Source organism: Macrobrachium nipponense, chromosome 5 (assembly GCF_015104395.2).
Source record: "Macrobrachium nipponense isolate FS-2020 chromosome 5, ASM1510439v2, whole genome shotgun sequence".
Classification (NCBI taxonomy): domain Eukaryota; kingdom Metazoa; phylum Arthropoda; class Malacostraca; order Decapoda; family Palaemonidae; genus Macrobrachium; species Macrobrachium nipponense.
Window position 1 is genome coordinate 114,345,982 of NC_061107.1, and position 26,936 is coordinate 114,372,917.

The window sequence follows — 26,936 nt, forward strand, 5'->3', positions numbered from 1 at the left end:
AGTGTGTAATTGAAAGATGTAAGTACTCTTTTTCATTATATTTTTGCCCTGTGCGTTCGTTGCCGAGAGCTTGATTGCGCTCGGCAAGAGCCTCTTATTTTGTATGAATAGAATGCAATGAAAGTGGATTCGCAATGCAGTTTTCTTTTCATTTTCATTTATTAATTGCATCAAATTTAATTTTGGATCAATTTCCGCTCTTACCCGGGAATTAATCCTTACGATTTATTGCTGTGAAAGTGAAAATAGCAAGTGCAGTATTGTTCATTTTCATATATATTTATGATAGCATCATATTATTATGGATCAAGTTTCCGCTCTTACCGGGAATTGATTTTTCCCTCTTTAAGTTCTATGAAGTTGAATCGCAAGTGCAGTATCTGTTTCATTTTCATATTACTTTTCACTGCTGTGCGGGGGTAGGGGAAGCGAAGGTCTGCCAGGAAGTCGTCGGAAAGCTCTCCCGCGACTCCCTTGGTATCCGATTCTTCGTCTTCTTTCCTGCCCCCCCACCCGCTCAGCTTCCTCGTATTTTGTTTTGGGTCTTCCTTCCGTTCGGGGTGGGGCATGTGGGGAGTACATGCCCCACCCCGTAACGGAAGGAAGACCCCAAAAACAAAATACGAGGAAGCTGAGCGGGGGGGCAGGAAAGAAGACGAAGAATCGGATACCAAGGGAGCCCCGTGCGTGAGGGAACCCCTCTTACTAATCTGTTTGTGCTACCGCAGGTGCTACATCCGTGGGAGACGACCTTGGACAGGTATGGACCACTGCGGCTGCAGGGCGTGCCTAGCATCCACGATCTGCTGCAAAGTCTAGCGAGGTCTGGGGCGGTGACCTTGGAGTGGTCTCCACTACAACCTTCACGGCCGCTTATGCTGCTTCCCCCCGCTGGTCTACACTCCCCATCTGTGTCGGTGACGCCGTCTGCCGCTTCTAGGGCCGGTCGCCGCCGTACCGAGGAGGGGTATGCCGCCGCCGCCTGTGTTTTCTTCGTGTTGCCTGCCCCAGACTTCCGCTGTTCCAGCAGCTCGCCCCTGGACCGGCCGCCAGTACCACGCTGGCTGCCGATGATTCTACGAGGCGATGGCTGGGCCTGCCGTACCTGTCGCTGATGTGGTTCCCGCTACTGGCTTGGCTGTCCTTCTGTGTTTACCGCTGCCGCTGTTCCTGCCGCTCCTGAGCTGGTTGCTGTTCCTGTCGCTCCTGGTTCCTGCGCCTGTCCATGCTGGTCCTGCCCATGGTGTGTCTTCCCCAGTCCCAGGTCCTTCCGGACAGGTGCAGTCGGGCCGTGTTGCTTCGGCAATAGGCCCGACTCCGGCCTGGATGGAGGACCTGACGACTGTCCTGCGTGAGCTGACGAAGAAGAGGAAGGTGTCATCTTCGTCTTCGTCTGTTGCTGCCTCTTCCCCTTCGACTTCTAAGGCCCATAAGCCGAAGAAGAAGAAGGCTGCCTCCCCCCCTAAGAAGTCTCCTTCGGGAACTTCTAAGGGCCCGTCCCACCTCGGTGGGACGGGGGTCCTTCTGCTGGTCCTCCTGCTCCTTCCTTCGGGAGCGGGGCCCGTCTCCCCTTCCGTATGGAAGAGATAGACTGGGGACCAGAGGAAGTATCGGTTAGCTCTGGTACTTCCTCGCCTGGTGCTAGCGGCGATGCCGCTACGCCAGGTTCCGGCTCGGTCTCTCGTTCGCGGGAGATCCCGAGTGTACGCTCTCCCTCGGGAGACCGTGCAGCCAAAGTTTCGGCGCCAGAGTTCGCTCGTCGCCAAGACCAAGGCACGGAGCAGAAGGCTGGCGAGAACCGCTCAGGTGACTCTCGCCAGGCCAGCGGCGCTCTCGCAGCGACCAGCTGGTAACCGGGTTTTGTTATTCCCCCTAAGAAGACTCCTTCGGGAACTTCGAAGGGCTCGTCACATTCCGGTGTGACGGGGGTGGGGGTTCTTCTGCTGGTCCTCCTGTCCTTCGGACGGGGCCCGTCTCCCCTTCTGAGAAGAAGAAGAAGACGGGGACCAAGGGTGTGCTGGCTACCGCTGGTACACCCTCGCCTGGTCTTGGCAGCTCTGCTGCTAAGCCAGGGTACCGGCTCGGTTTCTCGTCCGCGAGAAGTTCCGAGTGTACGATCTCCTTCGGGTGACCGTGCAGCCAAGTTAAGACGCCTGAGTTCGCTCAGCGTCATGACCGAGGCACGGAGCAGAAGACTGTCGAGAGCCACGCTCAGTGACTCTCGCAGGCCAGCGCCGCTCTCGCAGCGACCAGCCGGTACCTCGGGTACGTGACGGTCTCTGACCGGCCACGGTTTAACGGCTTGGGAAGAGGTCCCCCAGGTCCCCTCGACCGACGGTATGACCGCCGCTCCCACAGGGACGGGCGAATACGGTGACCAGCAGCAGCTCGTCTGACGCACGGGACCGGGGTCGACGTGCTCAGTCGAGCCGCTCGCCCACAGGTGAGCGGCACGGCCAGGCCTGCAGATCGATCCCACCGCGGGTTGGTGATCGGCTGCAGCCCCCCACGTACGCTGGTCCTGCCAGCGAGCGGGGGGGGAGCGTCAGGTGTCTCTCTCCACTACCTTCAACTTCCTCGGGCTACACCGGGAAGAGCGAGGTAGCTAGGAGTGATCGTGAGAGGTGCGCCGCTCACGATCCCGTCACGACGCCGCACGTGCCACGTATGGTCTTAGGACCAACCAGGACGTACGCGCAAGTGATTGGAGGCGGACCGTCAGGGGGAGAGGGGGTAGCGTCAGTTCTGTCTTCTCCGATACCTTCAACTTCCTCGGCATACGCCAGGAAGAGCGAGGTATATAGGAGTGATCGTGAGAGATGCGCCGCTCACGATCCCGTCATGACGCAGCAACGTGCCAGGTTGGTCTTAGACCAACCACGTACGCGCAATTGATGGAGGCAACCGTCAGGGATCTGTTGCTGGTCCTTCTGAAGGAGGAGGGTCCTGGGAGCTGCTCTTGTTGGAGGGACTGGACGGTCCTACTCCTCAAGACGCTGTAACTTCCGAGATTCAGAGTAACTTTACCCAGGTTATTGCATGATTCGTCAGCACAACGACGGGGGGAAGGATCGCCGCTCTCACCAGTCAGAGCCCATGTCTCTGCTCGAGTCGTTTTGGGGCCCGAGAGGGAACCCAAACCGACGGTGGGTATGCCGCGATCGGAGCTTGCCGATTCTGTCTTGAACCAGAGTCTCTCGTCTCCGGACAAGAAGGCTCTCTCAGTTCTGGCCGGCCTCGATCAAGCTACTTCCACCTCCTCTACTGCGACAGCGGCGTTTCTACTTGTCTTCGGACACCGTATTTAAATACTCCTTCGGTCCTCCTGAGAGGTTTCGACCTCGACGAGGACTGGAATGAGTCGGAGGACGGTATCGGCTCTCTCCTGTCAGGTGTCGATCAGCCCCCCCACCCAGACGACGTTCACAGTGGCGGCAGACCCTTACCTACAGTGAGAGTTCGTAACCCTCCTCGGGAAAACGTTTTCTCCTGACGATACGTTTTCCCAGACTCTGAGAGGCCATCGCCGCAAGGCGATGGCTGCTCCTACTCTTCTCCAACTGCTAGTTCCACTGGGAAGGAGGCGAGCGAGTATCCAATTCCTCCCCCATTCCCTCTCTCCTTACGGCTACGAGGGAAAGGGGAAGGATCCTACAGAGATTTCTCTGTAGGATCCCACGTTGGGGACTGCGCTACCAGGGGGGACCTTCGGTTCCTACCTGACGTAAGCCCGGTCGTTGAGGAGGGATCCTGCCCCATTCTCGATTTCTACGGGAATCGAGGAGGACCACCAGCCAATATCGTTTGACGAATTCGGTGGGGGTTTCGCAGACTGCTTAGAATTCTACGGAATTTCTAGCGCATTCAGAGTGTTAGAGTTCTTACGATCTCCAAACACTTAGGCGAGACCACGGTCCAAAGTGAGCGAGACGAGAATCCCCGATATGTTACACGATAATCGGGAACCTCGCCTATGCTCGAATTCCTGGAATTTCTAGCATTAGGAAGAAGACTGCTGCTGAAAGAAGACTATCTCACAGTAGGCGACCAACCTGGAATAGAGAAGAACGGACGGGAATATCCAGTTTGGCTGGAACTATCGTCTTAGTATTCTGTTCACCATTGAAGCTTTCCTTCGAGGAAGACTTCTCCTTCACTCTCTTTAATAGAGAACGAAGGTGGTCGATCTCCAATCCTTATTTTGTTTTCTTGAAGGAAAGAATTTAGGATGGAGATCGTTGTTCAGAATCCTACAAATATACTACGTATATTAACCTCGCGACATGATTCTGCTAAGCAGTTGAATGGTCCGAGGGGTAGGCGCATATCCTGGTTATTCTACGGATTGCGACTTAGACGAAAAGTATTCTAATTGAACTGCAACCCGGGTTGCCTGCAACCTCCCATGAGTTTCCAGTTTCAATTTTATATACTTATGGTGTTGTCACAACAACACCATTTAAGCTTTTATATTTACCGAAATTCGTTTCGCTTAAATATAATTGCTCGAGCATATCTTTTTATGCTCGGTGGTTCTAGCCGAACGCATTCCTTCGTGGAAAGGATTACTTGGCAACTCAGGATGACGAGTCAGCGACAGCTACTGCGTATTGAATTGCCCGAGGCATTTCAGTATCAGCTGCCGCTTTGAGATAGACGGTTGTTTATGTCTTTCTCACCTGCTTTGATTGAATAACAACCGTATCTCTGCCCAACAATTACGGACTTAAGTCTCTGATTAACGGGGATTCTCGCATACATGAATGACCATCTACTGCTGAGAGACGCTAGTATTCATCGTCTTCGGTATTGCGAGAATTTTAAACAGAGATATCTATTCGACTCTCATCTTTCTGTTTACCGCACGGTAAAAGAATTCTGTAATAGTCTCTTGCTGCATCGTATCCCGATAATGCGAATGATTTTTGCGGAATCTGAGTTTGTCCTCAAAATATCTTGTATTCGGAGGTGTACAATTGTTCATTGTTCACCCCGGATTAGCAGATGTATTGAAAGACATCGCCTACTCCCACACCTGCCAGCTCTACTTCCAAACGTTCAGCCCATGAGAAGCAGTTCTTCAGCGGCTCTCCCCTGTGTTTCATTACTGAAGAACGCCCCGCTTTCATTGCACAACGGACAGCAATGAATGGCGGTTAGCGTTTTCAGTCATTTGTAAGCACAGGTTTAGAATCTTGAGATTCCTTCTCTCGATTCAGCTGGAAGACGTAGGTTGCATTCATTGCCTACCTTCGTCTTCAACGTCACATAGTGTTGTTTCTCCTTAAGCTGAGATTCAACGTCTATGAGATTTTCTTGCCATCAGGAGGACCTCGGTCTTTTGAAGGCAATTGACTTTCGCCTTTTGAGCTTATGCATTAAAGAGAATCATCGCCGCGCCGTCCGGCATCGGTGACTAACAAATATTTTATTTGTTTGGTCTCTCAGCATAACTCTTAAAGGGCGAAGGTCACGTGACTTACCCGGATGCTTGGACAACTTGCCTCTACTGATTCCGAACCATGTCAGTCGGCAGCTGTCAGAGCGCCCGAGTCAGTTACGAACTATGCTGTGGACTTAGTTCGGTTGTTCCAGAGCAATCATTACTTCGTCTTAATAGCTTGTCAGTATGAGTACTGTACATACCAAAGTCGAGAAGAGGGATAGGTCATACTACTATTCCCTTCTTTTCGTCTTAGGTAACTGCATGACTTCTCTTGAGAAGTCAAGCACAAAGGGATGGGGATTTGTGACGCTCGATTTCGTACCGATCTTCGTAGCGAAGACTCAGAACCCTTCGGTAACTGACGATTGGTTCGAGTCCTTCACAATACCCTCCCTAATGGACGTCACCGCCTCCGATACGAAGGCTATGCTGCTTTGTCCTGTGAAGGTGCGACGGAGCTGTCTGAAGAAACTCGACACCCAGGATGAGTGCGGACCTGCCTCTTCATACATTTCTCTCGGCGTTTCCGCAAGAACTTCTCCGTGGCGCAGGTAATGAAGGCAGGCGCCTGGTCCAACCGGACCGCATGCACCTCCTTCTACCTTCAGGATATTGCCCACAGTTCCTTGGATCTTTTCCTTGGGAACCGTTGGTGGTTGCTCAACACGTTGTGTAGTTAACCCAGACCCTCGCAGGCTGAACAGCATCGAGTCCTGTGTGACCGTAAGAATGGATGAGGAATGAGAGTGTGACTGGGCTCCTCTTCCCATCTTTTTCTTCGCTCTACCTTTGGGTAGAGGACACGGTCGTCACCCTGCTGGGTAAGGACGAGATGCAGGTGAGCTACTCAATAGAGCACCATCCTATCCCTTTCAGTAGGGATAGGAGTAAATATCCACCACTTCCTCCAACAAGGGGGAGGAAGTGGATGCCAAATTGAGACAAACCCATCATTTTATGATTGTCTCTTGCAAACAGGAACAAGTTCTTGCTTGCTGGTACGAAGAGATACGCTTGCCTCTCTCTTAGTACTTGGCCCAGAGGTCTGACCATTGATCCTGCGGTGCACACCCCGATCAATCGGACAGAGGTTTGGATCCCTCCCTTGCTCTTACGACCAGGGAGGCACTCCAGGGTTGGACGAACACCAGTCTGTTCACCAAAAAGACTCAGATTCCTCCCACCAAGAAGTGAGTCTTCCTATTGTTAAAGGACCGAGGGTTTGTATTACGTATCGGAACAAATGACAATTTGTCGAAAATTGCATTTTTCCTAACTATACAAACCTGAGGTCCTTTACATATAGTCCCACCTCATGCCACCCCTCACTCTGCAACTTTTTGCATGGGCCTAAAGCAAAAGTGCTTCTTCACCTCTCGGGCGCGCGGGCGCGCGCACGATCGGACAAGCAGTTAACTACCGTTCTCCCCTTGTTCGAAGCTTACGACCGTCCCAGCTGCCGCTAGTTACCTTCCTATTGTTAAAGGACCTCAGGTTTGTATAGTTAGGAAAAATGCAATTTTCGACAAATTGTCATTTTTGCGCTATCATATATCACATTATTCATATGTGATAATGATAATTTTTTTCATTTCTGATGGTTGCATACTAAACTTCAGCCAATGACAAAAAAGGGAGCCAAAAATGAACTCTTAATCTTGAAAACTAAGCGCGCTGTGATTTTTTGAAAAAAATATTTTTTCCGCTTCCGCGCTCACTCTGAAACACGTCCGGCACACGGGAGACAATTTTTTTTTTTTACCGCTTCGGCGTTTAAGGGTTAATTGTACAACTAAATAATCTTTTCCTGAAATCAATAAAGTAAAACACAATGGAATTACGAGCAACAGTGAAGAGAGAAACATTTCATTCTTTACATATACCTATTTTTATTTATAATCGGATTTTAAATAATGCATGTGATCAAGATAAAAATAGAACTTGTATTTTCATAAAATAAAATCACCCTGAATATGTTGGTGCTTTCAGATTTTAGATGCATGTAATATGTGAAGAGAAAATGAAGTCAATCTTTCTTAATTCTTTGTATTTTATTACTTCACTGAGATTACTGAGATTATTATTTCATGTCACTCAAATAAGTCTCTGATATCTCTCTCGTTTGAAAATATGTTTTGTTCATGAAACTTACCTGACAGATATATATATAGCTGTATTCTCCGAAGTCCGACAGAATTTCAAAATTCGCGGCACACGCAGTGGGCGGCCAGGTGGTAGTACCCATTCCCGCCGCTGGGAGGCGGATATCAGGAACTATTCCCATTTTCTATTCATATTTTTTCTGTCGCCGGTCGGTAAACAACTGTTTACAGACCTCCGCCTAGGATTTTGAAACTTCATTAGCCGCTTAAGTATCCTAATTATTCTTTCGATTATTGACTTGGATTTGTGGCTAGGCATACGCTATAGTAAATTTTTTCATTGCATTTGATGTCTGAAGCTAGTTAGCCTAGTTTCAGACTTTGTTGTCTGCATGGGGTAAGGTGAGGCTACCCGAACTTTCGGTAGACACTCGCTTAGTATATATGACGTTTACATGTTTTCTTTGCATAAGTTCAATGTAATTAGTGTAATGTGTGACTGATTACGGAAGAATAGGATTCATGTACGCATTTTAGAGCGTGTTAGAATCAGGAGTTTTCCTCCACAGTAAACAGAAGTTAGAAATAATGAACCTTCTAACCTCCTGTAATTTTATTTTGCCTAACCCTGTGGTATGGCTTGACGGGCCTAGAAGAAGTGTCTGCTAGAGGATTACATCAAGTAATCTTAGACTAAAGTGCTCGCTCTCCAATCAGTGTTGTGAAGTGTAGTGCCCCTTGTGTTGTGGAGGGGGTGTCAGATCGGCCCCATAATGCCTCTAGGCCTGGACCTCTGTCGGACTCCCAGGACTCAGAGAGAGGGCATGTCGAAAGCCGCAAGAGGGTTACGGGGGCTCCCCACCGATCTAGCGTCCCTTCGGCAGGACCTGTTGACGATTCCCAGCTGCTAAAGATCGTGCACGTGCACGAATCTTGAAGGATTGCTTCTCGTCCTCCGAGGCGTCCTCCCCGCGCAAGGTTGGAGCTCTCGGAAGGACTCGCACGCGCCCTCTAAGAAGCTTTAGAGAAGAGGACGCTTCACGTCCTCTCTCTCGTCAGGAGGGAACCGTCATATCGTCCCCATAACGCCTCTAGCCTAGACCTCTGTCGGACTCCCAGGAAACCCAGGGAGAGGGCATGTCAAAAGCCGAAGGAGGGTTACGGGTTTTTCATGCTGATCTGGCTTCCTTTCGGCAGGTCCTGTTGTCGCTTCCCAGGCTGCCGAAGATCGAGCACGTGCACGAATCTTGAAGGATTGCTTCTCGTCCTCCGAGGCGTCCTCCCCACACAGGGGTTGGAGCTCTCGGAAGGACTCGCGCCTCCTTAAGAAGCTCTCGTCACGAGAGGATGAAAGAGTCCTGTGCCCTGTCAGGGCTCCTCAAATTTTATTTACTTAAACGAAGGAAGTAAGAGGTCCTTTCAGGGTTAATTTTGGGTGGTGCTCAGGAAAGAAGAACCCCCAACAATTATACCCTTTTCGAAGAATGCACTGGCTCTTTTCCTAAGGGACATAATTAAGGCAGGCTCATTCATGCTTGCCTAGAAGAGTGATTTGAGCCTCCTGCGAGTGAACGCTCATTTTACATTGTTAAGGAGGCTCAAATTCATCTTGCCAGAAGAGTGATTTGAGCCTCCTGCGAGTGAACGCTCATGAAGTTAGAGCTGTTTCAACCTCGCTAGCATTCCAAAAGAATATGGTAATCAAGGACATTCTTGATTCCACCTTTTTGGAGGAGCAACTCAGTATTCGTCTCCTCTCCTCATGGCGCTCCGTATACGTTACTGTAACGTTCGCTTTTACTTCGAAGAGCATAAGTTTGACGTCCGGCAAGCCGCTTTGCACAGTCAAACAACTTATGTCTCTGGTTCGGCATAAGAAGGGCAATTTAGACGTGAGGAAGCTTTTGGAGGTGCTCGACGTCCTATAAGTAGAGACATTCTCCAGTACGCTCGGCAAGCACCTTGCGAGGGTGTCTTTCGGACGCTCGGCGGTTCCTGTGCTGAGGGCGTTTCTGGAGATGTTCTTTTGCATTACTAAGACGCAAGTTGCCGCACAGGCGGCCACTGTCTTTGTAAGAAGGTATGAAGGTCTTTAAGGCCCGTCTTGAAGACGAAAGCCGTACGTCTTCCTTTAGTGTTCACACACTTCAGGCAGCAGCGTGCGGCTCTCCATTGGAGATCGCATGCAGGACGTCCCTTGAAAATATTCAACGTCATCCGCAAAACGCGGTTCGTCATAACATTGAGATGTTGGCAAGGTCGCTCGCCAGGACGCCTCTTGGCGGCCTTGCATGCTTCAGCGCTTATGAGGACGCTTTTGTGGACATTCGCCAGGACCACTTCGGTGGAAGCTCGACAGGACGCTTTGCGAGAGAAAAAAGACTTGTAGACAGCGTCTTATTTGCTGTTCAGGACGTTTCTTAGGACGCTTGACGCTTTCTAAACGCTCGTCAAGAGGAGGTTTTTTCAAGACTCTCCACAGGACATTCCTTTACAGAAATTTTTAAAGAAGGATTCGGAGTTAGCGAGAGACATACCCGAATTTTTTCTTCGATCCCTTCTTGCCTCTTCATCGATTTCTCTGAGAATCGGGAAGATTATATACTCGGATTCCTGGGTGACTTTCGGTCATGTTAAAGGGTTTTCCCCTATTAGCCAAACTGCCAATTGTTTTGTCAAGTAAGGGCGTTTTCCCCATTGTCAAGATACTAAACGTTTTGTCATTTTAGTGGGGGACCCCTCATAAATGGGGTAGTTCTCTTTGACATAGATTTTAACGTTTTTTATACGTTAAGCGGATAAACTCATTAACAAATTTCGGAAGAGCTCTCATTCATTTTCAGAGGCTCATCCGGGGAGTAAGAAAAAGACTTGTAGACTAGATCCAGGAAGTCTTATGTCCAATATCATAAGAACATTGAACGTCCTTTTCGATCCTCCGGTTCTCTCTTGATGATCTCTATTAGAAATATTAACTCCCTTTCTTGGCAAGAGTCTTGGCAAAGAATCAAGGAGTTCTTTTAAAAAGTCTCATTCATTAGAACGTGGACAGTCGTTTTCCTTTCTTTCTCTCTTCCTCGTCGAGGAAAGATGTAGTAGAGAATTCGATGTTCAAATTACTACAATACTTACGTAGTTTATCTTTGCGTCATTTTGCTAACGCATGGGTCAAGTCATATACGCATATCGTATTTACCTCTGCGGATAGAAGCCGAAAGAAACTGTTGTTCTAATGTATTTAATTGTCACTCCCTTCAACCTTCCAAGAGTTTTCGGAGTAAGAACAACTCTTCAGGTATTGTTACGACAACACCACTCAGATTCTGTATTTAGCGAATTTGTTTCGTTTAAATATGGCCTGCTTGATAGTTTCCTTTTGCTCGATTTCATACCTATCCCTTCGTAAAAGGAGTAGCTGGCAACTCAGGCAGATAGTGCGAGACGATGAACAAGGCTGCTGTTACTGTGATCTACGCAGTACCGGCTAGCTCGGTGACATGCGCGGTTGGTTACGTCTCTCTCCCTTGCGGGAATGGCTGAATAAGCCGTCTCTCTGCCCTACAATCATGGATTTTAGCCTCGGGTTGAGGAAATTTCTAGTAATCTTGAATGAACACGCCTTCCGTTTACTTAGATAATTTCAACAAGATATCTCTTATACTTGTTCGGTTGCGGGTTTACCGCACGGTAACAGAATTCTGTACGAATCTACCGCGGCATAGCACTATAATAATGCTCTCCTGCTTATGCAAAGCGCAGCCTTATTTAGGGAAGGAAGCAGGCTGAGTGAGGGAATGGATGAGTTTGCTGGGGACCATTTCCTCGCTGGAGAAGCTTGTTTTCCCTTTGAATAAAACATCAATTTCAGACCTCTACATTTTTTCCTCACGAAGAAATTGGAATAACATCAAAGATCTAGTAATATTCTTAATTTTTCTCTCACGGCTTGAGATCACCTCGGGTGATAGCGAGAGGGGCCAGACATCCGAACAGAGGAACAGATGTTCTGGCACATTGTCTGAAAGAATTGGAAGCCAAACTGGTCGGCTCTCCAGTTCCTCGAAGGGTGAGTTTGGATCGAGTGGCCCCAAATCATCTCGGATAATTTCTCAGCTCTCTCATAGCTCAAGAAGAGAGAGTTGGTTATGGGCTTGGGCACGGAACGTAACGATCCTCAAGAGGTTCGTTAAACTAGTGCACGTCCGTGCGGGTCTTCTCGATCGAAGGCAACAACTACTGACGTCTGAGTAATCCTCACTTAGAAGTATGTCGAAAGTTGAGGAGAGACTGAGGGCGTCCTTTCGTTAAGTTTTTTCGTAATATTGAAGACGAAGGAGCTTCCTCTTAAGTTGTTCCCTTATTCATGATCCTAGAGGATTAGCTTTAGTCTCCACATGTTGGTCTCTAAGAGGTTGGATTCACAGAGGTCAGGTAATTCAGAGAATTGTCCAAAGACCCTTCCCGAGAGAATCGTGTAATCTAACATCGTCACTTAGTGAAGTATCTAATATCTCTCCTCTCTGAGTCTGAAGGCGTTCAGACTATCGAGAAGCGATAAGATCTTCAAGATTAATGGCAGTCCTCTGGCCAAGCAAAGCAGTGCTGCCTATTTTCAGTGTTCAATCGGAGGGGGCCGTTTCTGGAGATAGTGAAGGGAAATGACTGTTTCCCTCCACCTCGACCTCTGTGAATTTCTTTATGGTTCTATCTTTCCGTATGAAGTATGAGATAAGCTAGAAGTCCTAACTATTGTAGAATATGCAAATATGTTGTTGACGGCCTCTAGGCTCAGAGATTCGGTTCTGTCAAACAACAAAAGCTTCACGATCTTTGAGGTCTGGGGAGATCTTGAAATTCTCTGGATCGCAGGTTCTGGCATGGAACTTAGACGTAGTCTGAGTTTCTGATGCCAAAAGCATTTCGAACCTATCCTTTCTGCGAACTTAATACACGTGACCAGAAAGGCTAACATTCTGAACCGCTCTAGCCACGCAAAGAGGGTTAGTGAGGTTTTAGCCATCATCAGAGGTTTTAGCTTTAAAGGACATAATGCGGTCTGTCCTCTAAGCCTTCCGTTCTTGATAAAAACGAAAACCTGTCTAACCCTTGACTCCGAAGGCTTGGAGACCAAGGGTATGGCACAAATTATTGGGCAAGGGCATTAGAGAGTCCTGTGCCTGTCGGGTCTCTCAAGTTTTATCTTGATAAAACTATAGAAAGTCGAGGTCAAACGGACAATCTGCGGTGTTCCGTAAAAGATCAGACTGGTTCATGTCCAAGAACACCCTGGCATTATAGTCAAGGAGTTCTTTTAAGAAGTCTCATTCATTATGTTTGCATAAAGATTTGAGATTTTTTCTTAATATGAATGCTCAAGAGGTGAGGGCGCGGCCTCGGAAGCATTTCAACAGAGCATGACACTCAGTAACATCCTGAGTGCCACGCTTTAGCGAAGCAACTCTGTGTTTCGCTTCAACACTCCCGACGGGATGTGAAGACGACATTTCAGATCTGTAAGTCGCTAGACCATACATATCCGTAGATATATTATTGGGGGCAGCAAGCAACACGAATCCTATCCTATAGAAAAGGGATAGGTATGCTTTTAAACTTTGAAGGGTTGGTCGCTTGAGGCGCGTTCCTTTTCTTTAGCCTAGAAGTTATGGAACTAACTTGGATAGGTTAGGTCAGGTGGTGGTTTTAGCTTCGTTGCCCTCAGAAGTATGGTCATATGGTCTAGTCACATTGTGGTCACGCCCCCGTTGACAGATCATCTAGAGCGCACAAGCATTACAGGTCTCTACCTCGCTGGCAACTCTAGTAACGCAGAAGCAGACTTTGGTGACAGTAATCACGAAGTCGGCTATGCTAACAGGTGAGGAACCAAGATGTATATCGTCTACTTAATTTAGTTTCCCAAAAATCCTATTCTGTCTCTTCCCACCATCCGAAGGTGGGATTCAGCTATATATATATCTGTCAGGTAAGTTTCATGAACAAAATGTTATTGTTATAATACAATTAAGTTTGTTCATACTTACCTGGCAGATATATATAATTAAAGTGCCCACCCACCTCCCCCCTCAGGAGACAGTGGCACTGATAAATTGAATAGAAATGGGATAGTTACCTGATATCCGCCTCCCAGCGGCGGGAATGGGTACTACCACCTGGCCGCCCACTGCGTGTGCCGCGAATTTTGAAATTCTGTCGGACTTCGGAGAATACAGCTATATATATATCTGCCAGGTAAGTATGAACAAACTTAATTGTATTATAACAATAACATATTCATGTAATAAAATTAGAAACAATATTCTGAAATAACCTGAGTAAAGCTAAGGCTGAGTTGAAGAATGCGAAGTCTGTCTACAGAGTTCAACTTCCTTGCTAGACTGAGTTCCCTGTGGCCCGCCTAGATATGAGCTAACAATACCAGGTGCATCCATCTGATTATTGTTATTTTTTCTTTATCAGATATGTCCATACATACTATATGATAGTGGATTGAAAGTGTTTGATAATCATAATGGGAGTTCAGTGTATTTAATTAAAAAAATTTACGTAATGATATAACATGGCAAATATTGTCGAAACTGCAACCTTCTTATATCGCTAATTGGCAAATCAACTCTCGCTGAGATGACAAACGCAACGATGTCTTGTAGATCACATTCTCAGCAATGCCGTCAAATTTTGATCATTTACTGATGCAACATAATAAGACATATTCTTAATTTCTCTTTACATATCACATGTATCTAAAATCTGAAAGCACTAGCGTATTCAGGGTAAATTTGTTGTATGAAAACATAAGGTTTATTTTATCTGATCGCTTTAATGATGCAAAATCTGATGGTAAGTAAAAACAGGCATAAAGAATTAGATGCTTCTTTCTTCACTCTTACTCGTAATTCCTTTGTGTTACTATCTTTTGCAAAACGTGAGATAAATAAAGAAATATAAACATATTGCTAGTTTTCTAAGCCACAGACAAAAATATTGAGACACTGAGCAAGCAGCCTACCTCCTGGTACCAGCCAATCAGAGGCAGCAAAACAAACGTCTCATAGGCACAAAAATCCACCTTAAGTGAATCAACTATAGTTCACTAATAACTAGTTGTGAGGCTTAACAATCAGCATTAGTTCCTGGTCAGTGGAACACAATGCCTTCTTAATTCTATTTTTTTTTTTTTTTTTATGCTAGTGATGCTAGTCACACGCACAGTAATTTCCCCATGAGTAAGTAGTTATAAGCTGTATATAGCACCACTACTTCACAGTCATAGTTATTGGAAAAATATGTCTGATTTAGTTGTTTTATTGTTTTTATGTGGTATTCACACACACTGACTTACCTACCACTGTTACTAGTGACAAGTTGCAACTTGCTGCAGGCAGCACTAGTTCACTGCCACAGTGATTGAAAACTGTACGATATAGTTGTTTTAGTAAATATATTGCATGCTAACAGCATGTGAAGTAAGTTCCTATCAACACTACCTTATACTAGTGACATACTCTCATTAATATAAAATTTTGTATTCTGGCATTTCCAATTTAGCGGTTCTCTGGTACGTATCATAACAATATTTTACCTTAGAAATAGTGCTAAAGGAACCTATTTCACTGGGCGACACGGGCCCTTCACCCAGAAATAGATTTTTCCTACGTCAAAATCCCTTTTAAACTTCAAAAAGATTGAGAACCCCATGCACTAGATAGTGCCAGTATTGTAGGTCCTCTCATCTTCCCAGTGGCAGCATTTAAGGTTAAGCTGTACATGGTTTCAGGTTTACTGTTGGCTAAGTGAGTTCAGTGGATTTCTAAGAGGAAGGTTATATTGTCTACAGAGTAATCAGAATTCCAGTGATACTGTATGACCTGTGAACAAATTATGTAAATTCTTAGCCAAAATAATAAATAAACAAAAGTATCATAAAAAACAAAAGTTTTACACTGTCACCAAGACTCTTAACGTAAATGAGTTAATGAACAAGTAGTAACTTAAAAGTTGTATGTCAATATTACTGGTATTTCTTCGTTTCTCAAATGACCCTTATTTTACTGGAACATTAATAGCAGACAAAAGTAACATTATGCTATGTTAAAAATGTTTTTCTGTAAATCATACCAAGCAAGAATATCATAATCAAATTGGAAATTTTTGTAATACTTTGTTTTTTTAATGCTAGTTTCTCAAGAAGTTCACAATTGACATCATGTACTTTATCTGAGATTAAAAAGTAATTGCTGTCTAAGTCTACATCCAATACTGTTACAGTCTTCACATACGACACCAGTTGTACCCCATCCATTTGCATGTACTGAGACACCTTTGGCCAAGGAAATTTCTGATGCAGCAAAGCTGGATAGTTTATACCATATACTACTACATTACTGTATTACAGTTTAAGTTTTTCCATTTTCTGTTATGTCTACTTTGTAATCGGTTTAAGTTTATCCATCTTAGCTAATATTAAAATTGATGAAGAAAAAACATGTAACAAATTGTTTTTAAAAGTCAACTAAAAATTACAACAATCAATATGCTTTATCAGCCAGTGTCAAAGTACTTCAGTTCATTGAGGCAGTCAAATGCACACGGCTCACTAGCCAAAACAAAGCCATCAGCTTGTGAGTAGTAATGCCACCAAGCAGTTTACCCCTTTATTTTTATGCCATGGATGTATTGTTTTGATGATTTTGCTAGTCAGAATTGTAGTGTATCTTTGAGGTTGTAATGTCTTTAAAACCTAGGAGTTATGGTTTTACTTACACTTATGGTTTAACTTACACTAATTATTATAATTGTTTTAATTTGTTTTATTTTAGTACGTATTTTCCACTTTTTTATGAATATTTTATATGCATATTTTTTTTCAGATCTATCGAGGAGATGGCACTGGTCGACCCCAGGGAGTTCATCTTCAGCTTTGGGATACAGCTGGACAGGAAAAGTAGGGTTTTAGTTTTATTTCACATTTTATCATGCAGTACTCCAGTATCACTTAATACAGTATTCCTATTAATCATAGCTAAAAGTTCTAACTATTAAGTAATGGTTTGTATTACGGCATATATTTTTGAGATGTTCTTGGGTGTAGTGCACTGCATCACTATTTTTTACATTGGCTAACATTTGCATGAGACCAGTCTTTAACAGAAATGTTATTTGGTCTTTCATTTTAGTTTTTATAGCTGTTCACCAACCCAAATAAGTTGCATAACTCCTCCATAATATTTTGTAAGTTATTGTGGTACTTTGTATATTCTGCAGAATTGCAGTATTTGGATAAGTATTTAGATTCAGTTGATATAGTTGTGGATTGTAAATTAATGTAGAAAATTTTAAGGGGTGATGATATTTAAGTTACCTATTAATTTAGATATTTATGTGCAAATTTCCATTGAATTTTTCATGTTATATGAATATCTGAAAAAAAGATTAATTGCAAATTAATTTATAATTCCATGTACAGTACTGGAATAATATGCCACAACACATTATTTGCTTCATGCGGAGAAACAGATACTGTAGGCCTGTGTCATTTGAAAATGCTGTGCATACAAGCTTACTGAGTATTGATGACCAGTACAACTTTGACTTGCTTTAGCATTTATTTGCAGGCACATTGTGCATAGATGCTCAACGTGGGTATGTTATGTAGAATATTTTGTGAAAGAATATGAAACTATCTTGCTCTACAGGGAACTAATTTAGGAATTACCATACTATTAGAGGCACTTTAATCTAAATTTGTTCTATCACAAACATTATTTATAAATACCCATTTTGTATACCACAAAATTGCCCCAAGCACTTCAGTCCTTCTTAAGGAAAGAAAACAGTAGTCATGTGTTGCCAGATTCCAGGGTCTCAAACAGACGTGTCAATGTTTGTTCATCTGCAGCAGTATCCACAAGTATTACAACAAAGTCTTCATTGGTCTTTGGCAAATTGTATATACTTATATATATATATATTTTTGGGTTACTTTTGTTTTACCTTTGATTTATGGCAATATATGTCAAAGATCTTTCGCCTTGGTCTCCTGCTGCTGCTGCTGTGATGCTACCCATTGTTGCTTTTTAGGTCCCTCAGCAGACTACTTTTCTGTTGTTGGTTTTGCAGAGTAGAGATGCTTAGGAAAAATTTTAGACTTTTCTGGCTGTCCTCCATTTCTTCTCCATTGCAGTCCTTCCCAGAGAAGGATAATTTTCATACCATAATAAGGATAATTTTCATACCTTAATTGTTTTTGTTATGTAGTTTTTGAGACAATTCTTATGAGGGGCCTAAATAGATTTGCTTCCCTCTTTCTTTTATTTAAAGAGGCACCTGTAACCTTGGGCTGACGGCTGTATATTTCTTGGTTATAAACCAGTAGGCCAAATTCTCTGTGTACCAGGTCTGTAAAGATTTGATGTTACGGACCCCATGAGTCATGATGGGGGAAATAACAGATGCCCTGATGGCTGTGCAAGATAAGGTCTCTTATGATGGTACAGAGCTATGAACTGGATTTGTTGCGTACTTAATGTAGAAGCTAGGGTCGCTGGTCATGGCAGTCATGCCTAACATAAATCCTATGAAGGCTGAAGCTCCTTTCCTGCCCTGTGGCCATCATGTTACCAAAACTTCACATAGGTCACTGAGCACAAGGCAAGAAGAGGCACTGGAAAGGTCTAAGCAAGCTGATGGTATCTTCTTTTTATTGTTTTAACTTACAGGCTGAGATACTTACTTTAGACATCTGGATGATCCTCACAGTTGCATCACCTACCTTGGGGTATCAAGACATTGACTTGTCCATCTGTGACTTTTACAAGCTGACACTATAAAATACTTCAGAAGGGAGTATCTATATAAAATGCTTCAGAAGGGAGTTGCTAGCAATATTTGATTGGCAGGATTGGGCCTTGGTTATGACAAGTGATTCCTTTCATTGGTTTATTATACAGACTTAAGAAACCTCCTCCCTTGTGAGTACATGACTGCAGATTTATGCCAAGGAAAGGTAAGAGACCCAATTGATAAGCTAGATAGTACACTCACCAGAGGAGTGATTAATAATCAGTAGGTTTTACTTTTGCTCATTGGTTAAATTTCCAGAACCAGACTTTGGGATGTAGAAATTTAAGATATTCTCAGAAGACTCCAATCTGTAAATTTTACTTCTGCTCATTGGTTAAATTTCCAGAACCAGATTTTGGATATAGGAATTTAAGATATCTTCATCAGACTACTCAGATTTACCACTTTAGACATCTTCAGTTCAGAAGATTAGCAGTATGCTTTTATGAGAGTAGTACCTCCTACCAGATGGCAGCAGTCATCCTTTCAGAGTTGAAGAGGTGATCACTCTTACTCCATTATCATAATGTCTAGAAATTTGAAGAAAAAGAGGTAAGAGTGGATCTACTACAGAATCCTCATTTCAGGCTGGAGATAGTGACTTCAGTCTGTTAGCCTATTTAGAAAGGGTGACTCCCTGGTCAAGCCCGTAGTACCATTTCTGTGTACTCTTATTTTGAACTATCACTGCCCCATAGTGGCTGACATGACTTTTGCTCAGTAAATATGACCACAAAGAAACAAAATAAGGCTTCGCTGGTTTTAGACGATACTTATGTAGTAGTGTCTGCTGTTGCAGTGTTTTTCTAACACCTTCACCAACTTCTCCAGTTGTGCTAAGACCTGGTTTCAGGTCAGCTGGATAAGTTTATTGCATATCTGACAGAAAAAAGTATCAAGATGTTGAGTGTCATTGATGCAAATTTCTCCAGAGTTTGGGTCATACTGCACGGAGGGGACAAACTCCAACTGGCAAAATGGTCTCCCTGTATTGGTTGATTCATTAGAGGGAGTTTAGGGTCTGTTATCATTGGTTTAAACAGTACAAGTTGCAGATGGTTGTAGCCCAGCTAAACAAGCTACCCATTTGCCTTCTGAGACAAGTGTTTGATGATATCCTCTTTGATGGCACAGTCCTCTTGAGTAGACCCTTGTTGCTGGTCCCTCACCACCTCAGGGGGCAGGGGTGTCTTGTGCTTGTGGGTTCTTTACCATGGTTCTGCTTTTCACAAACGTGTTAAGTTGGGGGTTGGCAGCCCATTTGCTAGACTCTCAGGTCTCAGATGACATCTCTGTAGAAGGAGCTAGATATTTTATTTGGATCTGCAAGCATTCTTTCATCATGTACATGTAAAAGGCAAGGTAGTTGAAATCATGACCAGCAAGAATACCCCAAGACCCAAAAGGACCTTTCTTTATGCTGACTGTTTGTCAAAGATGCAAATCCCTCTTTACTGGCCCAAACCACTGCACTCTTTGCTATTCCATCTCTTGTAGTCATGTCAAGTACGGAGAAGGCCTTCAAAAGCACAGATATTTGCAATTCACTGGTAGCATGGTAGAGCATAGGGTGTTCATAAAATTAACTTTCACATAAGTGACTTACCGAACAGTTACATAGCTTATAGCTTCTTACCTGCGGCAGTCGAAATTCAAATTGTTGGCGCCAGCGGCGTTGCTATCTTAAGTATAGGTGATACAAGACCCGCCCACATCCGGGAACCCTGGGTATTGCTAGCCTTCTACCGTCAATTTTCGTTTCTGCCGCTCACGGGGTAACACCTGTGAGATTTTCGCTGCAGTCTCCTGCGTCGCCATTTTGGATTTTGGTTTTTGTTTGGTGATGTACAAGATTTTGGTTTTTTCTTGCCAGTTAGCTATCTCTATTCAGTTTTTCGTCATTATTGCTAATTATGTCAGATTCTAGTTCATCTGCTGTAAGGTTTTGCAGCGCTGGCTGCAAAACAAGATTAGCTAAGTTATGTCACGATCCGCACTCTAAGTGCACTAAATGCAGAGGACAAAATTGTAATGGTATGGATGTGACATGTGATGAATGTAAAGAATTGGATGAACAGGGATGGAAGGCGGTTAGATCGCATGCTGAGAAAATGGAGAAAGATAGGAAGAGGAAGGCAGCTCTTAGGGCTTGTAGTAAGAATAGGTTAGAAACTACTCCTGTTCCTTCGGAGACAAATAAGTCTTCTCTTGCCTCTCCTTTATTAGAGAATATTTCTCCAATTAATAGTCCTCCTACTAATCCTTTGATTACCCCTGTTCAAGTTGCCCATGTTTCCGAACCCAACACCATTGCCTTGCTTGAGTCTAAGATGGATAAAAAGTTCGAAGTGTTAGCTGAATCAGTTATGAAGTTAGGAATGTCTTTTAAAGCTTTCGTAGATAGTACAGTGAAATCTAGTGCAGTGCAAAGTGTTAATGTTGCGCCTGAGGAGGCGGTTGTCCGTTCCCCCTCGACTCCCAGACAAAGGTCACTGTCCCGCTCCCCCGCAACCGGGAGAAGACATACCGGGGGTTGGAAGGAGTCTGGGGGAGTTTGCCCACGGTCAGCCGTCGACTCTGTCGACTCGCGGGTGTCGTCCAAAAAGATGTGGAAAGGTATTAGTGTTTGTGATTCTCGTCTGTCTTCTGATTCGGAAGTGCAATCGCCAGTGCGCAAAAGGCCAAGTGATTTGGTGTCTCGACCGTTAAAAAGACATTCGATTTCTTGGGGGTGATTATCGTCCCACCGACTCCTGTTTAAGAAGTGTAAGAGGCATTGGAGTCCTCAACCTTCGTGTAGTTTTGCTCCGGATGTGATATTTAGTGAATCTCCTCCGCAGTCGCATTTTTCGGCTAAAAGCAATGGATCTCGGACTAAACTTCATGATAATTCACGATCGCTCGACTCTCCCAAGCGAGTCTCCGTCGCAGTTTCGGCTCGATCGCCTCGTTCGACTCCGTATTACTGTCCAGAGAAGCGTATTCACTCGTCTTCGTTCGACTCCCCTCGCCGTGAGTCGATAGGAATTTTGACTGGTTGTTCGCCTGTGTCGACTCGTTGTGCGGAGACTTCTCCTGTTAGAGAGAATCGTTCTTCGACTGAAAGACCATCGACTTCTACAGTGTTAGACGATTCTACCTTAGCTCCATTTAAGAAGCATTTTCAGGATCTTATGAGTTTGTTGAAATCCTCCACCGGGGTACAACATAAGCCTGATTTCGACTCCGCTTCCGTGCAGTCTGAAGAGGAAGCTTTGGATCAAGATGACAGGGATTTGTCGGCTTATTCGAGTCTTCTTAAATTTTTTCTTTCCACTTATCCAGATTACTTTGAACCTGCTTCTCCGTCTTCACCGCCTTCAATGTTCGTTAAAGATAGGAAGACAGCGTATTCGTGTCTACCTAAACTGGTTCTTTCTCAGTCCTCGAAGCAGGCACTTAAGGAGTTAACAGAGTGGCTTTCTAAGAAGAGGGAAACAGGTAAGGCTTCGTTTGCTTTCCCGCCTTCTAAGCTTCAGAGTAAATCGTATCGCTTCTACGCAACTGGAGAAGTTCCTTCTTTGGGAGTGTCTGCCTCCTCCCAGGGAGACTTCTCCGGTTTAGTGGACTCACACCGAAGAGCAGCTTTTTCGTCAGCTAAAATTTTGTTTTCTTCTTCGGAGCTTGACCATCTGGTGAAGAATATTTTCAAAGTATTTGAGGTATTTAGTTTTTTGGACTGGACTATTGCCTCTTTAGCTCGCAAGATTGAAGACTGTCTGTCTTTAGAAGAAGATTTTGCCACAGATTGGTTAGGAGTTCTGTCCTGTGCGGATAAGGCTGTTAGAGATGGTTCGGGAGAATTAGCAGCCCTTTTCACAATGGGAGTGATGAAGAAGAGAGAAAGGTGGTGTTCTTTTGTGTCTAAAGGAGTCACTAATAACCAGAAGTCGGCTCTCAATTTTGCTCCTCTCTGTAAATCTCACCTTTTCCCTGAAGAAACCATTCAACAAATTCTATCGGATTTAGAAAAGAAATCTACTAATGATCTCCTTCTTCAGTCTTCTAGACGTCCGAAAGAGCCTACTCCGACAAGAGCAAAGTCTTCTCCTCTTCAGAAGCATCCCTTTCGAGGGAATAAACCTAAGTGGCAACGACCCAGGACTAATTTGCGTCCACAGTACAAGTCCTCAAAGAAACCCCCCCCCAAACCTTCGGACAAGTGAGAAGCCGTTCCTTCACGTCCAAGTAGGGGCAAGACTCCATCTTTTTTGGGAAGAATGGAGTCGAAGAGGTGCAGAGCAATGGGTAGTGCAAGTTCTTCGAGAGGGATACTCGATTCCTTTTGTTCTAGATCCTCCTCTCTCCGATACACCAATCAGTTTAACAGCATATTCTCCAGGATCAGAGAGGGCTTTGGCTTTAGCAGCAGAGGTCAATGCACTGATCAAGAAGGGAGCAGTAGAGGAAGTCCTCGACAGTTCTCAGGGATTCTACAACAGACTCTTTGTAGTTCCCAAAGCCTCGGGAGGTTGGAGGCCAGTGCTAGATGTAAGCGCATTGAACCTGTATGTACTGAAGACAAAGTTCAATATGGAAACCAATCGTTCTGTGATGTCGGCACTTCGCCCAGGCGATTGGATGGTGTCCCTGGACATGCAGGACGCCTATTTTCATGTGCCGATTCACCAGAGTTCAAAGAAGTTCCTGAGATTTGTGTTCGAAGGGAGGACGTATCAATTCAGAGCCCTTTTTTTCGGCCTTTCGACGGCCCCTCAAGTATTTACTCGTGTTCTTGCTCCATTGGGGAAATGGCTGCCATTGTTGGGCATAAATGCAGCATTTTACCTGGACGACTGGCTTCTCAGATCGAGTTCGAGGACACAGTGCATGAAGGATTTACGGAAGACACTGTCATTAGCGAGTCAATTGGGAATTCTCATCAACCTGGAGAAGTCTCAATTAGTGCCTTCCCAGAAGATCCCCTATTTGGGGATGATTCTGGACTCTCAGACTTTTCGGGTTTTTTCTGTCCCGAAAAAGAATAGAATCTTGCCTCAAAAAAGTGAGCCAATTCCTGAACGTCAGTCCTCCTCCGCCTTGGAATGGATGAGTCTCCTAGGGACGTTATCATCAGTAGAGACGTTTGTAAAGTTGGGTCGTCTTCACATGAGATCTCTTCAGTTTTTTCTCAAAGCGAGTTGGTGTCGGAAGTCTCAACCAGACACGTATTCGTTCCCAGTGTCGGAAGAGATCAAGAAGGACTTGAGATGGTGGATGTCGAGGGAAAGATTGCAAGAGGGTCTCTCCCTGACATTACGGAACCCAGACCTAGAATTATACTCAGACGCATCGGACAGAGGTTGGGGTGCTCTCCTAGGAACCAAAAAGATCTCAGGATTATGGTCAGAGAAAGAGAGGTTGAATCACATCAACATGAAGGAGTTGAAGGCGATTTGGTTCGGTCTGCAAGCATTCGCTCCTTTGGTCGTGGGAAAGAGAGTGGCAGTATACTCCGACAACACCACCGCTCTATCTTATATCAGGAATCAGGGAGGAACCCATTCATTCTCCCTCAACAAAGTCGCAGAAGATCTCCTTCTCTGGTCTCAAGATCGGGATATTTCCCTCGTTCCGAGGTTTGTACAGGGGAAGTTAAATGTACTGGCGGACGAGCTCAGTCGAGTAAACCAAGTTCTTCCCACGGAGTGGACATTGCAAGACAAAGTTTGTCAGGAACTTTGGAAACTTTGGGAAGACCTTCAGTGGATCTGTTTGCCACGTCGAGGAACAATCGACTTCCGATCTTTTGTTCCCCAGTTCCAGATCCTCTTGCTTGGAAGACCGACGCAATGCTTCAGGATTGGACGGTCTAGACGTTTAACGCCCCCTTTCCCCCCATTTGGAATGATCAGAGAGGTGTTGAACAAGTTCCTCTCGCATCAAAATGTGTCAATGACGCTGGTAGCACTATTCTGGCCCAGGAAAGAGTGGTTCCCAGACCTTCTCAAGTTGGTTATAGACCATCCCAGACTTCTTCCTCAGTATCCTCGGCTACTCAAACAGCCCCACTTCGACAGGTATCATCAGAATTTGTCCGCTCTGTCACTGACAGGGTTCAGACTGTCCGGAAACTCGTCAGAGCTAAGGGGTTTTCTCATAGAGCGGCAGAGGCTATTGCTAACTGTCGAAGAAGCTCTTCTGCCAAGCTTTACCAATCGAAGTGGGGAGTCTTTAGGACGTGGTGCAGAAGACATAATTTCTCGTCTTCTAAAACCTCTGTGACAGAAATAGCTGATTTTTTTCTGTACCTTAAAGAAGTTAAGAACTTGTCGGTATCGACAGTTAAAGGGTACAGAGCTATGCTGTTCTCAGTGTTTAAGCATAGAGGGCTTGACATCTCCTCTAACCAGGGTATTGGAGATTTAATTAAATCATTTAATACAGTAAAAGTATCCAAGAAGGATAGTGTGGACTGGAACTTGGACGTAGTTTTAACTTTTCTGATGTCTTCACGATTCGAGCCACTTCGTGAAGCGTCTTTGAGAGATGTAACGAGGAAGACACTTTTTCTCTTCGCATTGGCTACAGCAGGGAGAGTGAGTGAGTTACAAGCCATCCACAAAGAGGTGGGGTTCAAAAATAGTAATGCGGTTTGTTCTTTTGTTAACGAATTTATAGCAAAGAACGAATCTCCCTCTAACCCATGGCCTAAATCTTTTGTACTTAAGGGATTATCTAATATAGTGGGTCCGATGGACGAAGAATATTTACTATGTCCTGTCAGAGCTCTGAAATGTTACCTGTCAAGGACACAATCCGTTAGAGGTAATTCCGACCGACTTTGGTGTTCGGTTTAAGAATTCTGCAAAACCCCCTCTCCAAGAACGCTATTTCGTTCTTTTTGAGAAGTCTGATACTGGAGTCACACTCTCAAGTCCAAGATCAGACTCTAAATGTGCTTAAGGTGAAAGCACATGAAATACGTGCAGTGGCGACATCCTTAAGCTTCAAGCACAATATGTCGCTTTCCTCGATTCTTCAATCTACGTTTTGGAGATCGAGATCTGTGTTCGCCTCATTTTACCTGAAGAATGTAGAGGCAACCTATGATAGTTGTTGTAAATTGGGTCCTTTGTCGGTAGCGGGCATGGTGTTGGGAAAGGAAACATAGGGGAACTTTCTATCCTCTACTGTCTCCTCGCCTTGTTATAGGTTGTTGAGTCGTGGGCAGACTGGAGGCTCGTAGTACTTTGGAGAACCTCCAGATCTTATTTATTACTTTTGAGTATGTCATTATTTTTGGTATAGGTGATGGTCTGTTGTTTTTTATCTGGTTTTTGAAGCCCAGGGCAAGGGCATTATCTGTTTTTTAATATTTTGTCAACCAACGGTCTTGTCCATGGTTACAAAATCCCACTAAGTAGGAACGACCCTGGCCTATACTGCCACGTCTCCTACGAGTGATGAGAGCGCCAACCAGAGGCAGTATTCTCCTGCAGCTGCTCTCTCACAAGGTAGGGTACTGCAACATTTGCTGTTTAATGTGGTCTTACTGTCATTTTTATGTAGTCCATCTACCCTCCTTCCGAGTAGTTTGGATTCAGCTATGTAACTGTTCGGTAAGTCACTTATGTGAAAATGATATTTTTATGATAAAATAAAGTTTCACATATACTTACCGAACAGTTACATAATCAAAGCCCACCCACCTCCCAACAGATGGACGTGTCGGCTAAACGAAAATTGACGGTAGAAAGCTAGCAGTAAGTACCCAGGGTTCCCGGATGTGGGCGGGTCTTGTATCACCTATACTTAAGATAGCAATGCTGCTGGCGCCAACAATTTGAATTTCGACTGCCGCAGGTAAGAAGCTATAAGCTATGTAACTGTTCGGTAAGTATATGTGAAACTTTATTTTATCATAAAAATATCATTTTTCTTGCCTCCTGTAAGTATCAGAAACTAGTAACTTGGAATATGCGTGTTATTCCATTCTAGTGCAAACAGTATAGTTTAGGAGCCTTTAAGATATTACTGATGACATACTTTCTCAAATTATGGTTCTTAGCTTTAAGATTTTTTTTGAAGCTTCATGATGGGGTCAGACTCCTAATTCTTTGTCCCTGCTTAGGAGAGGTTCCTAGATCTGTAGATTCATGAAATTGACCATCCTTTCTTTTATTCATTATAGATGTTTCCTATGATATGGACTTCCAAGGGTTAATTTCAGCTATATCACACTTAGTGTATAGGCAAGTGCTTGTCTTACGTGGAACGTTTGTCTTTCTTGGGCTTACTGCTCTCATTCCCATCAAATTTCCTAACAGTTCTGAATGAGAAAGCTGACTGAATGAACCAAGAATATATTAAATACAAAATTTTTTGAGTCAGTTCAGTTTATAAAAGTTTCTGTCTCAATAACAATCTCAGCTATCTTATTCTCAGGTTTTTAACATCTCAATTATTCTCACCTAAATGGAGATTTGGCCAAGTTGCAAGTGCAGATTTATAGTGAAACAGTAAACTATTTTAGAATAGAATTAATT

At 44.4% G+C, this 26,936-nt stretch overlaps 1 protein-coding gene across 4 annotated transcripts in view; it reads left to right on the forward strand.

The window, feature by feature from the left end:
* LOC135215607 (ras-related protein Rab-27A-like) overlaps nucleotides 1–26,936 on the forward strand; it is a 99,030-nt gene that overhangs the window by 13,091 nt on the left and 59,003 nt on the right. For all 4 annotated transcript variants that reach the window (XM_064250502.1, XM_064250501.1, XM_064250504.1 and 1 more), the window contains exon 3: nucleotides 16,437–16,510. In XM_064250502.1, coding sequence (XP_064106572.1) covers nucleotides 16,437–16,510 — 74 coding nt within the window. The remainder of the gene's footprint in view (nucleotides 1–16,436; nucleotides 16,511–26,936) is intronic.